The sequence below is a fragment of the Phacochoerus africanus genome, chromosome 2 (genome assembly GCF_016906955.1).
Source record: "Phacochoerus africanus isolate WHEZ1 chromosome 2, ROS_Pafr_v1, whole genome shotgun sequence".
NCBI lineage: Eukaryota > Metazoa > Chordata > Mammalia > Artiodactyla > Suidae > Phacochoerus > Phacochoerus africanus.
The window spans coordinates 46320163-46333480 of NC_062545.1; the positions used below are offsets into that span (position 1 = coordinate 46320163).

A 13318-nucleotide genomic window follows, 5' to 3' on the forward strand; every position below is an offset into this window, starting at 1 on the left:
TGCTGAGTTTTCTTTCTTTTGCAAACATTTTTAATGGCTAATTACCATTTCTGCTTTTTTAATCTTAAATGCTACACATTTAGGGGCATGTGTCATTAATGCTTTAGCAGATAAGACATTGCTCCAACAATATTTCTGGTCTGCTTGCATATACCTAGCATTATTAAAATGACATCCTTGTTAATTTAAGCACCTAATTTCTTGAGGATCAAGCAAGGGAATTTATACTAAAGCCTTGCTTCTTTTATGAGAGATTGGAAACTTTTTATTTTTTTCTTTTTGGCTGCAACAGCAACACATGGAGTTCCCGGACCAGGTATCAAATCCAACTCACAGCTGCGATTTGTGCCACAGCTGTGGCAATGCTGGATCCTGAGCCCACAGCATTGGGCTGGGGATGGAATCCACACCTCAGCAGCAACTCAAACTGCTGCACAGTCAAGGCTGCTTAACCTACTAGCCACAGCAGGAACACCGAAAATTTTATATTTTAGAAGAAAAGGGTAATAACTTATTTCTAACCATGAAAACATGATAGAAAGACTATTGCTTTAATGATGACATATGCAGCATTACTTTCTTCTAGGATTCTCTTTCTTCTAGGATTCTTCCACTTAATGAAATTAAATATGCAAACATTTCACTTTAACAATTGCAAAATCATCAATAGTTTAGTCAGGTCCTAAAACACACTGAAATTTTTGGGTTTATCTATCATACCTTTCTACAGAGTATCACATTTTTTTTTTGTCTTTCTTGCCATTTCTTGGGCCGCATATGGAGGCAGGCTTGGGGTCGAATCAGAGCTATAGCTGCTGGCCTATGCCACAGCAGTGTGGTATCTGAACCACATTTGCAAACTACACCACAGCTCACGGCAACACCAGATCCTTAACCCACCAAGCAAGGCCAGGGATCGAACCCGCAACCTCATGGTTCCTAGTCAGATTCGTTAACCACTGAGCCATGATGGAACTCCCTAGTCAGATTTGCTAACCACTAAGTCATGACGGGAACTCCTACAGAGAATCACATTAACTTAGCATAGCTCAGTGTGTAATAGGCAATTTAAGAGTTGCAGCCATCTTCATCTTCTTAGGAAAATCCCAAATTCTGAGGTAGAGTTTGCCTCTTTAGGAGCTTCACAGGCTAAGTCTGTCAGGAGCAACATTTTCATTACAGATTGTCATCTTTACAACTTCCCTCTACTTTCATTCTATTTCATGGACGTTACTTGTAGAATTTAAAATCGCTGGTTGGACAAAGGCTGCCTTACTATTTAGCAATGATTGTCTTTTAAACAAAGAGTAATAACTACCATTTATAAACACAAACACACGCACCATTGCAACTAATTCTAGAGGGAAGATGAGCAAGTGTACTTAATTCTAGATGTCTGCCTGTGGTGGGTATGGGTGTGTGTGTGCGTGTGTGTGCATAACGATAATTTTCTTTTTATTTCACATCTAGAAGGAAAAAGTGCACATTGGGCATATTTATTTCCATTTATTCCACACATGGAAACTTTATTAAAAACTCTATTTAGTAAATTTTGCATAGCATGATAAGTTAATATCACTGAATTCTGTTTTGGAGTGTTGGGCATAGAAGACTTGAGCAGGGGGTACCCAACAATCAATGATCTGCCATGACAATAGACTGGTTAATGACCAAATAATAATTGGGAATGACTGATATATATTTTATTGTTTTAATTAAAGTAGAATTGTTTAATTGAAATAAAATTGTGCTAGCTAGGGAGTTCCCGTCGTGGCGCAGTGGTTAACGAATCCAACTGGGAACCATGAGGTTGCGGGTTCGGTCCCTGCCCTTGCTCAGTGGGTTAACGATCCAGCGTTGCCGTGAGCTGTGGTGTAGGTTGCAGACGCGGCTCAGATCCCGCGTTGCTGTGGCTCTGGCGTAGGCCGGTGGCTACAGCTCCGATTCGACCCCTAGCCTGGGAACCTCCATGTGCCACGGAAGCGGCCCAAAGAAATAGCAAAAAGACAAAAAAAAATTGTGCTACCTAAACATGCAGCACATGTATATAGTCCATATTCTACTCTGTTAAATGAAAAGCACTAAGTTTTCTTCAGGAAAATCACCTAACTGAGAAGGTGAAAACCCACCTGTACTTACTAACATTTCTGTTCATTGCTGAAGAAAAATTCAGGGAAGAGCAAACAGAAAACAAAACAACAATGCTCTTTACTTCAGGAGGAAATTAATTTTTTAATATTTATTTGCTAGATTGTTTCTAAGACTGGAACTTTCAAGGGAGCCTGGGTTATGTGAAAACTAACCACTGGCTTGTCAGCAGATGAAATCCTCATGGAAGAAGGGTTGTTTAGAGGAACTTATTTTCCCTATTTGTTCTTTTTAGAAAAGAAAAAAAAATTCTACAAATTTCAAAAGTATTATATAGCATTAAACATTATGTGTGAAAGCTATGCTATTTATTGAGGATCTGTAATTATAATGGTAGAAAATAACATGCATAAGAGTACTTCATTATTCTGCTCTTCAGAAATAATTATACAAAAATTTTCCTAGTTATTTTTTGTTGTCCCCATAAATAGGCTATATAATCACATTCACTTTTTTGGACAAATTCCTTTTTCTAGTGTATATTTTAATGCTATAATGTTATAACTAATAATAAAATATGATCTATATTAATGGTAAAATGCTTGAAGTAGGGTATATTCTCACAATAAACACTCAAAAGAAATATATTTTACAAATTCACATTTGTGGTAACAGTAACTGTATAAATTTTTGGATTTAAAAAATTCATGCATTTATAAATTCTCATTTATATGTATTATTTTCTTGGCAAACATTTTACTTAGAATGGAAAGTAAAAGATTCTACTCTCTGTAGAGTAGAATCTTATATTTCATATAAAAATAAAGACCTTGTACATTACTTTAACAAAATATATGTGGAGTTCCCTGGTGGCCTAGCAGTCAAGGGCTTGGCACTATCACTGCTGTGGCACAGGGTTACTGCTGTAACCTGCATGCTGCAGGCACATCCAATGAAATAAAATAAAATGTTACCATGGACAAAGACTCAACAGATAAAACCTGGACTATAGCAAAAGAAAGCCACAACAAGTAGCTTACAAAATAGGCTATTATTTCGGTATCTTCTCTACCAGAGGTCAGCAAACATTTTCTGAAAGAAATAATTTAGGCTTTCCAGGTAAATGCACTCTCAAGTGGTGCCTGAAATAGACATCAAGAATATAAGAATGGATGAGTGTGATTGTTATGAGATGTACAAAGAGGGAGGGGCTTGCATATCCCCCATGGGGCAGTTTGCTACAGGGTGTACTCAAGACAAAAGGCTAACTTCAATTATTGACTTATCTAAATATTTACTAAACTTAATCTCATTATTTTAACATGTTTTTCTGGGGTTTTTTTGGTATATAGTCTTTTTATTTCTTTTTGAAATAGACTATGAAAGTGCTAACAGGCTTATTAGTACAAACAAGTAGAGAATAACTACTCAAATTAAAAATTACGAACAGTTCACATAGAAACTGAATTCATAACAGGATTACATTCTTTTTTTTTTCAAAATGTTTATTCATGGGATTAAAAAAAAATCAATCTCAATGATATTTTCAAGGAAGTCTTTATGAATATTAAAGGGATAATTCTTACAGTAAATGACATTAGTTGCTGTAAAGGAGAAACTCTTTTTTTTTTTTTTTGTCTTTTTGACTTTTCTAGGGCCGTTCCCACGGCATATGGAGGTTCCCAGGCTAGGGGTCTAATCGGAGCTGCAGCCACGGGCCTACACTAGAGCCACAGCAACGCAGGATCTGAGCCGCGTCTGCGACCTATACCATAGCTCACGGCAATGGCAGATCCTTAACCCACTGAGCAAGGCCAGGGATCGAACCCGCAATCTCATGATTCCTAGTTGGATTCGTTAACCACTGCGCCACGACAGAACTCCAAGGAGAAACTCTTTTTAATTTCAGTGGCTTAACATAATACAAACTTTCCTGTTTCTCTATTGTTTATTCACTCAGTGCATAGGGGTGTTTTTGGCCCTGGGTGTCTTTCTATGTGGGAATTTAGAGATCTGTGTTCTTTCATCTTCTAGCTCTTCTCTCTAGTTTTTCAGACAACTCATAAACAAGAATGAAGAAGAAGAAAGGGAGTGAAAGATTCATAGGACATTTTTATAGACCAGACTACAAGATAAAAACTTCCATTTTCTATTGGTCAGAACTCACCCATATGATATCGTATATATGAAGGATAATTAAGCTTGTGCCAGAAAAGGAAAATGAGGGCCAAGCAGACAGTTTATGCTGCAAGTTTCTTAGATCACAGATGTATGAAAATATAAAATGATTTAGAAATTACCAAGATTAGTTTTATATTCTATAATGTATTCATAGCATATGTTTTACTACATGACATGACTATTAGAAAAATATCAAATATATTATTAGGCACTTTTTTCAATAGTTTAACATTGTTTTTGCTTTGTTTTGTCTTGTTATATTTATGGGTTTATGTGAAAGCTCATTGAACATTTCCATGTGCTTTATAAATGTAAGACAGTGTCATTACCTGGAACATTCTTATCTTCATTATAATGAGTGAATTAAAATAGTTATTATAGGCAGACCTCCATGATATTGTGCGTTTGGTTTCAATTCCCACAATAAGCTAAAAATTACAATAAAGCAAGTTCACAGAAAGCAAATAAAAGTTATGTTTACACTATGCTGTAAGCTATTAAGTATGCAATAGAATTATGTATAAAAAGTGTACATTCATACCTTAATTAAAATATAACGTATTGCTAAAATATGCAAACCATCATCTAGGCATTTAGCAGATTGTAATCTTTTTGCTAGTGGAGGATCCAGCCTAGATGTTGATGGCTGATAACTGATTAGGGTGGTGGTTCCTGAAGATTGGGGTGGCTGTGATGATTTATTAAAATAGGACAATATAGATTTTCCCATCAATTGTCCATCTTTCATGAGTGATTTCTTTATAGCATACAATGTTATCTGACAACCATTTACCTGCAACAGAGCCTCATTAAAAATTGGAGTCACATCTTGTTGCTCTTTTTATCAACTAAGTTTATATAATGTTCTAAATCCTTTATTGTCATATCAATGAGGTTCACAACATCTTCACCAGAAGTAGTTTCCATCTCAAGAAAGCACATTGCTTGTTCATCCATAAGAAGCAACTCCTTATCAATTTTGTCATGGATTACAGAATTTCAGTCACATATTCAGGATCCACTTCCAATTATAGTTCTCTTGCTGTTTCCACATCTGCAGTCATGTCTTTCGCTGAAGTCTTGATTCTTTCAAAGTCATCCATGAGGGCTGGATTCAATTTCTCCCAAATTCCTGTTCAGGTTAATGTTTTGACTTCTTCCAGTGAATCAAGAATGTTCTTCATGGCATCTGGAATGGTGAATCCTTTCCAGAAGGTTTTCAATTGACTTTGCACAGCTCCTTCAGATGAATCACTATCTATGGCTACTTTAGACTTATGAAATGTATTTCTTATACAATGAGACTAGAAAGTCAAAGTAACTCCTTGATCCATCCATTGCAGAGTGACGTTATGTTCTCAGATATGAAAACAACATTAATTTCATTGTTTCCCTCCATTAGAGCTCTTGGGTGACCAGGTGCATTATCCATGAGCAATAATATTTTGAAAAAAATGTTTTGTTCTTGGGAGTAGGTCTCAATAGTGGGTTTAAAAGAGTCATTAAATCATGTTATAAACAGATAGGTTGCTCCTCCCCCCATTTCTACAACATAGGTAGAGTAGACTGAGCACAATTCTCAAGGGTCCTAGGATTTTCAGAATGGTAACGGAACAGTGGCTTCATGCCAAGTCATCAGCTGTGTTGGCCCCTAGTGAGAATGTCAGCATGTGCTTTGAAGTTTTGAATCCAGGCATTGACTCCTCTCTCACTGTGGAAGTCCTAGATGGCACTTCAAATAGATGGTTGTTTCCTCTACACTGAAAATCTGTTACTTAGAGCAGCCACTTTCATGAACTATATTAGCTAGGTTTTCTGGATAACTTGCTATAGCTTATATATCATCACTTGCTGCTTCATTTTTGTATTACGGAGATGGCTTCTTTCCCTAAACCTTATGAACCAGCCTCTTCTAGCTTCAAACTTTCCTTCTGTATCTTCCCACCTCCCTCAGCCTTCATAGAACTGAAGAGAGTTAGCACCTGGAACTTGGATTAAGCTTTGGCTTAACAGACTGTTGTGACTGGTTTGATCTTCTCTCCAGACCACTAAAACTTTCTCTGTATCAGCAATAAGGCTGTTTCAATTTCCTTATTCATGAGTTCATTGGAGTTGCACTTTTAACTTCCATCATAAACTTTTCCTTTGTATCCACAATTTGGCCAATTGTTTGGTGCAAGAGGCCTAGCTTTCAGCCTCTGTGGGCTTCCAGCATGCTGGTCTCACTAAGTTTAATCATTTCTAGCTTTTTATATAAATAAATAGTCATGTGACTTCAACACTTTAGTTATTAACTGGACTAATTCCAATATTTTTGTGTCTCAAAAAATAGGGAGGCCTGAAGAGATGGAGAGAATCTAGGGAACAGCCAGTCAGTGGAAGAATCAGAACACACATTTACTGATTAAGTTTGCCATTTTATATTGGCACAGTTCTTGAGGCCCCAAAACAATGATAATAGTAATATCAAAAATCACCGATCACAGGTTACCATACAAATATAATGATGATGAAAAAGTTTAGAATATTTCCAGAATTACCAAAACGTAACACAGAAACATGAAGTGAGTAAATGGTGTTAGAAAAATGGTGGCATTAAATTTGCTTGGCACAGAACTGCCGCAACCCTTCAAATTGTGAAAAATGCCATGTCTGTGAATAGCAATGAAACAAGGTATGCCTGCAGTAATTTTCTATAATAGTCACAGATGTTAATAAAAATAAAATTTTGTATATAAAATACTAAAACATTTAGTATTACCTAATATGACTATATTATACCTATCTTCTATTTTAAGTGTAAATTATTTTGAACTAGAAATAACTAATTTTCAATCTATCATTTTTAATTAAACTTTTAATCTGGAACAGTTTAAGATTTACTTAATACTTACAAAAATAGTGAGGACAAATACTAGGTACACTGCAACATGTTTCCAATGCTATAAAAATCTTGTGCTATTATGATATTGTTCCAACTAATGAACAAACATTGATACATAATTTTAAACTAAAATCCATATTTTGTTTGAATTTCCTTAATTTCAGGCTAATGTCTTGTTCTTTTATAGGATCCAATCCAGGAACCTCATTACTTTCAGTCATCATATTTCCTGAGAGCTCCTCAGACTTTCCTTGCTTTTGATGACCTTGACAATTGTACAGAATACTAGTCAGGTATTTTTTAGATTGTCCCACAATTGGGATCTGTCTGATGACTTTCTCATGATTACACTGGGGCAATATGTTTTTAAGAAGAAGAAAATAAGGTACCCTCCTCATTATCTCATATTGAATGCTTTTACTATGAACATGACTCATAGCTGTTAATATAAACTTTGATCAACTGGCTTAGGTAGTATTTGCCAGATTTCTCCACTGAAAGTCTCCATTTCTACACTCTACTCCTTAGAAAGTGGCCATGAGTTGCAGCACAAACTTAAGGGGTGGGAAGTTATGTCCAACTGCCTTTAGTGCAAAGTATCTATGGAAATTATTTGGAATTATTTTGTAGGGGAGATGTGTCTATCAGGTCTATTTATTTACTTATTTATTGTCATTTATTTTTACCAGTGTGGACTCATGGCCATTGATATTATATTCTGGGTAATAAACCAATACTCTTATATTTTGCTGCTCATATTATACTGGTCATTCAGAGTTGTGTTCTTTGACATACTATCATGGTTTTGATTTTTGAGTACTACATTGCTTTCTCGTATTATAATATTATCCACACTCATTTGTACAGCCTATAACAAACACAGTCCCAGAATCAGCTACATCTCTAAGGAGATCTGATTACTTTTCTGGAGAATGGTAAAATCTAGTCCCTGGGTGATCTTTGCTATTAAGAAAAAAAAATGAAAGACCTAAGCATTTTATTTATTGGGGTTGCTTAGAACAGTCTCTATGTGTCGTTAAGGATATAAATAAGTATGTTTTGTGTCCTACCTATTCAAACATTATAAAAGATTATTACCTATTGTATGGATTTTATATGTATATGTTAAAAAATTATTTAAAATTATAATTAACCCTTAAAGATTATTAATTTTTGTCAGTAATGTGGTATTTATGTAATATATCTCATTTAATTTGCATTCAAATCAATGAGGTAGGCATTTCTTACCTCCATTTAACAAATAAGAAAACTGTAATTTAGTGAGTTTAAATAGATAAAGAATATCTGAAGTTAGTCATGCAATCATATTTTTGATTAATAATTACAGGAAGATACTCTAAAAATTGGGTATTTTATATATAATATATATATATGTATGTATATGTATCCATATATTTAGTTGAACTGTGTGGTGGTTAATTTATGTGTTAGCTTCACTGGACCATAGGGTGTCCGGGTTAAATATTATTTATGGGTATGTTTGTGAGGGTGTTCCTTGATGAGACTAGCAATTTAATGAAAGGACTCTGTAAAGCAATCCTCCCCAGCAGGAATGAGTATTATTCAATCTGTTGCAGGCCTGAATAGAATAAAAAATATAAGAAAGGAAAATGTGTTCTTTCCTGCCTGCTTGATTGAGCTGGGACATTGGTTTTCTCCTGTCTTTGGACTGGGATTCACACTATCAGGTCCCCTAGTTCTCAGACTGGAATTTCAACTACTGCAATCCTGGGTCTCAGCTTGTAGTCAGACAGCAGGTCATGACACTTCTCAACTTCCATCACTGTGTGGGCCAATTCCTCAAAATGAATCTCCATAATAAACATTAGATATATATAATATAGTTAGAGACACAGATATAGATACAGAAAAACAGATATAATTCCCATTGGTTCTGTTTCTCTGGAGAACCCTGAATAACACAATTTTCAAATTCTGTGGCATAGAAAGAGATACTAAATTGCAAGGAAATATCCAGTGATTGACTTTCTAGTTTACAGAACAATTTATCAAACATATATTTTATAAGGCAAAGTACATGTCGACTTAAAAATATTGCACAATCTGAAAGTTGAGAGTTAAGTTTTATTTAGGGCAAAATTAGGACTTCAACCTGGAAAACAGCATCTCAGGTAGCCCTGAGAAAACTTCTCTGAGGTGGGGGGCGGGGGGAGCTAGTATATACAGGCAGGTAGCAGGAACTAAAGATTACAGAAAAAAAGACCTCAAGTTAAGGAATTCAGAAAACCAGTTTCTAAGGGAAGATGAAAAGGTCTGGGCTTACTGGACCTTTGATATGCATCTCAGCTATGGGGCCAGTATTTTTTGTTTCCTTCCTGAGTCCCCTCAGGGCTCACAAGCTCACACTTGGGAGTGGCTGCACTAGAAGATGACTGTGACATCTTTTTTCTTTTTTTTTTTTTTTTTTTGGTCAATTTAACTGCAGCCAGGGAGGCAGTATTTCAGACAGCTCTGAAATACCACCCCAAAGAGGAAAGGGAAAATGTCAGGATATATGTGATAAAGGTGAAGGGGAGGTGCATGTAGCCATGAACATATTTTACAGAGTTTGTTGCTGGTCTTGTGAAGGTTAATGCTAGTCACAAGGAGCAGGCATCACCATGAAGGGTTTTAGTGTTTTTCTTGATATGAGGAGATATAAGAAGTGGACTCATAAAATCTTCTAAAAATATCTATCTAAAGACCTGATCTTCCAGTTTTCTCAGAGCACAAAATACCTCACTCCTGGTGTCCACCCTGAAATCTGCTCAGGGGGTGCTATGGGTCAGCAGCTGCAGTGGCTCATGTTTTAATCCATGTAGAGGCTGATGGCAAGTGCCAAACTTCAGTTCACTATACATTTATTTAGTTTTTTTAAAAAAATATAATTCCTTAGCTGAAGCTAAAAAAGTACCATCAAAGTTGAAACCAAATTAAAAATATTAATGGCTTGCTATACCTTAAACACATAGCTATACTCAAAAATTAGATAAATGATCTATTTAGAAAAAAAAGAAAACCTTGACAATTTCATGAGAAATTGAATAATAGGAAAATAATTCAAATAAAACAGGATAGGTTGTTGAACAACTAGAACAACTCCATTTGGTAGTATGGGTGGTCTTTCTTGATAAAATATAAGAAACTTGACTGTTTCAGTGGATGTATAAACAAAGTTCATTTCACTCTCCTTTCTGCCTAAGGGATAGTTTGTTGGTCACTTTAGAAGCTGACTTTAAGAGAATGAAGGACCAATAATATTGTTGGAAGACTGAAATGAGATTAGACAAGAGAGAAAAATGCTCTTTAAAGTTAATTATGCTTGTTTTTTCTTCTCCCTTGCTGTTCATTGTGTTTTAATGGAGCCACATATTGGCAAGAATAACTACCAGCTTGGTCATTGCAGGTGGCTCTATTTGTACAGAGATGTGAAGCATAGTTATCAACATTTATTTCATATCTTGCACCTTTGAAAAGTAATTAAAAGGTTTTTAATTTTAATAAGACAAGCCAGTTCCAGGTTATAATTCTTAAATTTTCCCAAGCATTTTAATCCATTTAGGGTGATATCTGAGATTAAACTGATCAGAGAATAATGCCACATATATTAGTGTCAGAACCCATTTATTTCACCTTCTTTTGGAATTACTAACTGCAGACCAATCTCTGAGTTGGTAGGAAAAGACTACTTAGATGTGAAATAATTTATCTTCTAATTTGGAGTCTAGAGGTAGAATAGATGTTTCAGGAATGCAAATCAAATGTTAGGCTAAGGGAAATTTAAAAGGAACAAGAGAGAAATACTAGTGAATCAATAATATCCTGATGTATGTTCCCTAGGGCTAAATGTTATTTTTAAGACATAGCTGTCAAATGGTACTTACCAATAAAACTAAGGGGGCAGATGCTTTTGAATTTATCCATGAGTTCTGTAGATGTTGTGCTCTGGAGGCAGGGTGATGAATCACATTTCTTTCTATTAATACCACAAAGCACAACTATATGGAAAGGAAGGAAAAAAGAAATGCCCATTAACTATAGTCTTAACATTTTCTTTTAACTGGCTCTGCAGGGCATATTTTCCATTAATGCTCCATCTAAAACTTGTGTTTCTAAAACTGATGTTTTGTACTATATCACTTGGACTCTTTGTCAACTTGCAAAAAGTTAAAAAATACAACCTAAACTAACACTGAATGGATTATTAAGACTTATGACAATTATTTGTTGGCCAGTATTTAACAAGAATAGAAAAACTTACATTGACATATATCACATTGTATTTACAAATTTGGTGAATGGAAATCTCCCTAAAATTATTAAACAAAAAATTTCTTTAATATAGTGAAATGTATCTGGAGTGGAAAAAACTCAATGTAATTCAATGTAATGCACATCTAAATAGGAAAGAGCATACATAACTAAATATAAAATCTATTTGTATATACTATTTTCACTGATAAAATGAAATAAATGAAAATATGACATTAGAGCATCAAGTTCAAGAGTTTTCCTATGGCACAGTGGGTTAAGAATTTGTCACTCCAGCAGTTCAGGTCACTACTGTGGGTCAGGTTTCATCATCCCTGGCTCCAGAACTTCCACACGCCATAAGCATGGCCAAAAAAAAAAAAAAATTTGTAGAGAAAGTGAAAACTAAAATGAATTTAAATTGATTAATTCATAACCAGTGGTTTAAATTAAAATTAATATTCAGCAAAAACTTTGTTTATACTTTAAATATTTATTTGGTTATTTACCTTATGGAGCTATTTTGTGAGAAAAAAAATGGCACACGTAAAAACCTTGGTTTGTTCCTTGTAGATGGGGACAAAATTCATCTCTTCAGATGACCATGTTCTTGTGCTCTCTCTTTGCCATGTAAGTTTAAACTTTTGCAAGTATTTGTTCATGATAAATAGTAGATTAAGTTTTTATAAGTGGCCATACATTTCCTGAAGATTATTATTCTTAAAAAGGTTAACCACATAAAACTAGTCTCCAATATTTAATACAAAAAAACCCACAAACAAATAGCTGTTACACTCATGGTTTTCAAAACAAAATGGATGGTCTCATTGTCTAAAGATTATGAAATACATTTATTTTTCAATCATTCACAGACAAGTGGAATTAAGAACAGATTTGGGAATTGAATGTTGTGTGTTTTGGTGTGTAATGATGGCAGTCTGATAGAATCTGCTTGCATATAAGGAAACTATTGAGAGTTCTGCAACCTTGGCAAAAACTGCATTTCCTCCTAATGTAAACAAAGGAATGAACAAACAAACTCTACATAAATATATATACATTTTTGGCCCACTCCGGTGGCTTTGGAACCTCCTGGGCCAGGGATTAAATCTGAACCAGAAAGCTGTGACCTATATTGCAGTTGTGGCAATGCCAGATATTTTAAACCACTGCACCAGGCTGGGGATTGAATCCACACCTCCTCAATGACCGAAGTAGCTGTAGTTCTTCACCCACTGCACTAAGTAGGAACACCTACATAAATATTTTAAAACATGAACATTTCTTTATCAAAATAAATGATATATACTACATTAAAAAGGGTCATGTAAAAGCCACTATGGTACAGAACAGGTGTGGTATAAAAAAGAAATATTATAAATTGTAAACATAAGAATAATGGACTTAAATATAAAAAAATGGTTCATTTACAAAAGCAAAATGTTCATTTAACACTAAATATGTCTATCTCTGTGATAATGTGAAGATACAGTAAAATAATCCAAGCAGATATTTTATATTCAAATGTTCTCCTGGAAATAATTAATGCGCATGTATCTTCTAAAAAATAAGAAGTTACTTCCACCTCAAGTTAATCATTGATTATTGTAATTTTGGTTAGCAAGTGTGCACATTTTGAAATCCAATCTGACACAGGCAGTTAAAATGTGTAAAGACCAATACCAGTGTTCCCATTTGCCCAGGCATCACTCAGGTACTCATCTAACTCAATTTCATATAATCACTGAGAAGAAACAAGCAAAAGATTTGCCTCATTAAAAATGTGTCACTGCTGCAACTTTCAAGTCTAAGATATGTTCAGAATATATGAGATTTTCAACTTCTCTCCAAAAAAAAAAAAAAACATGAACACATTGACTAATGCTATCAATT

The 13318-nt window shown here is 34.7% G+C and overlaps 1 protein-coding gene across 1 annotated transcript in view; it reads right to left on the bottom strand.

Moving 5' to 3' along the window:
* The window catches only part of EYS (eyes shut homolog), a 1324234-nt gene that overhangs the window by 1009415 nt on the left and 301501 nt on the right, over positions 1-13318 (bottom strand). The window contains 1 exon segment of the mRNA XM_047769134.1: positions 10536-10641. Within this exon segment, the coding sequence (XP_047625090.1) occupies positions 10536-10641 (106 nt within the window).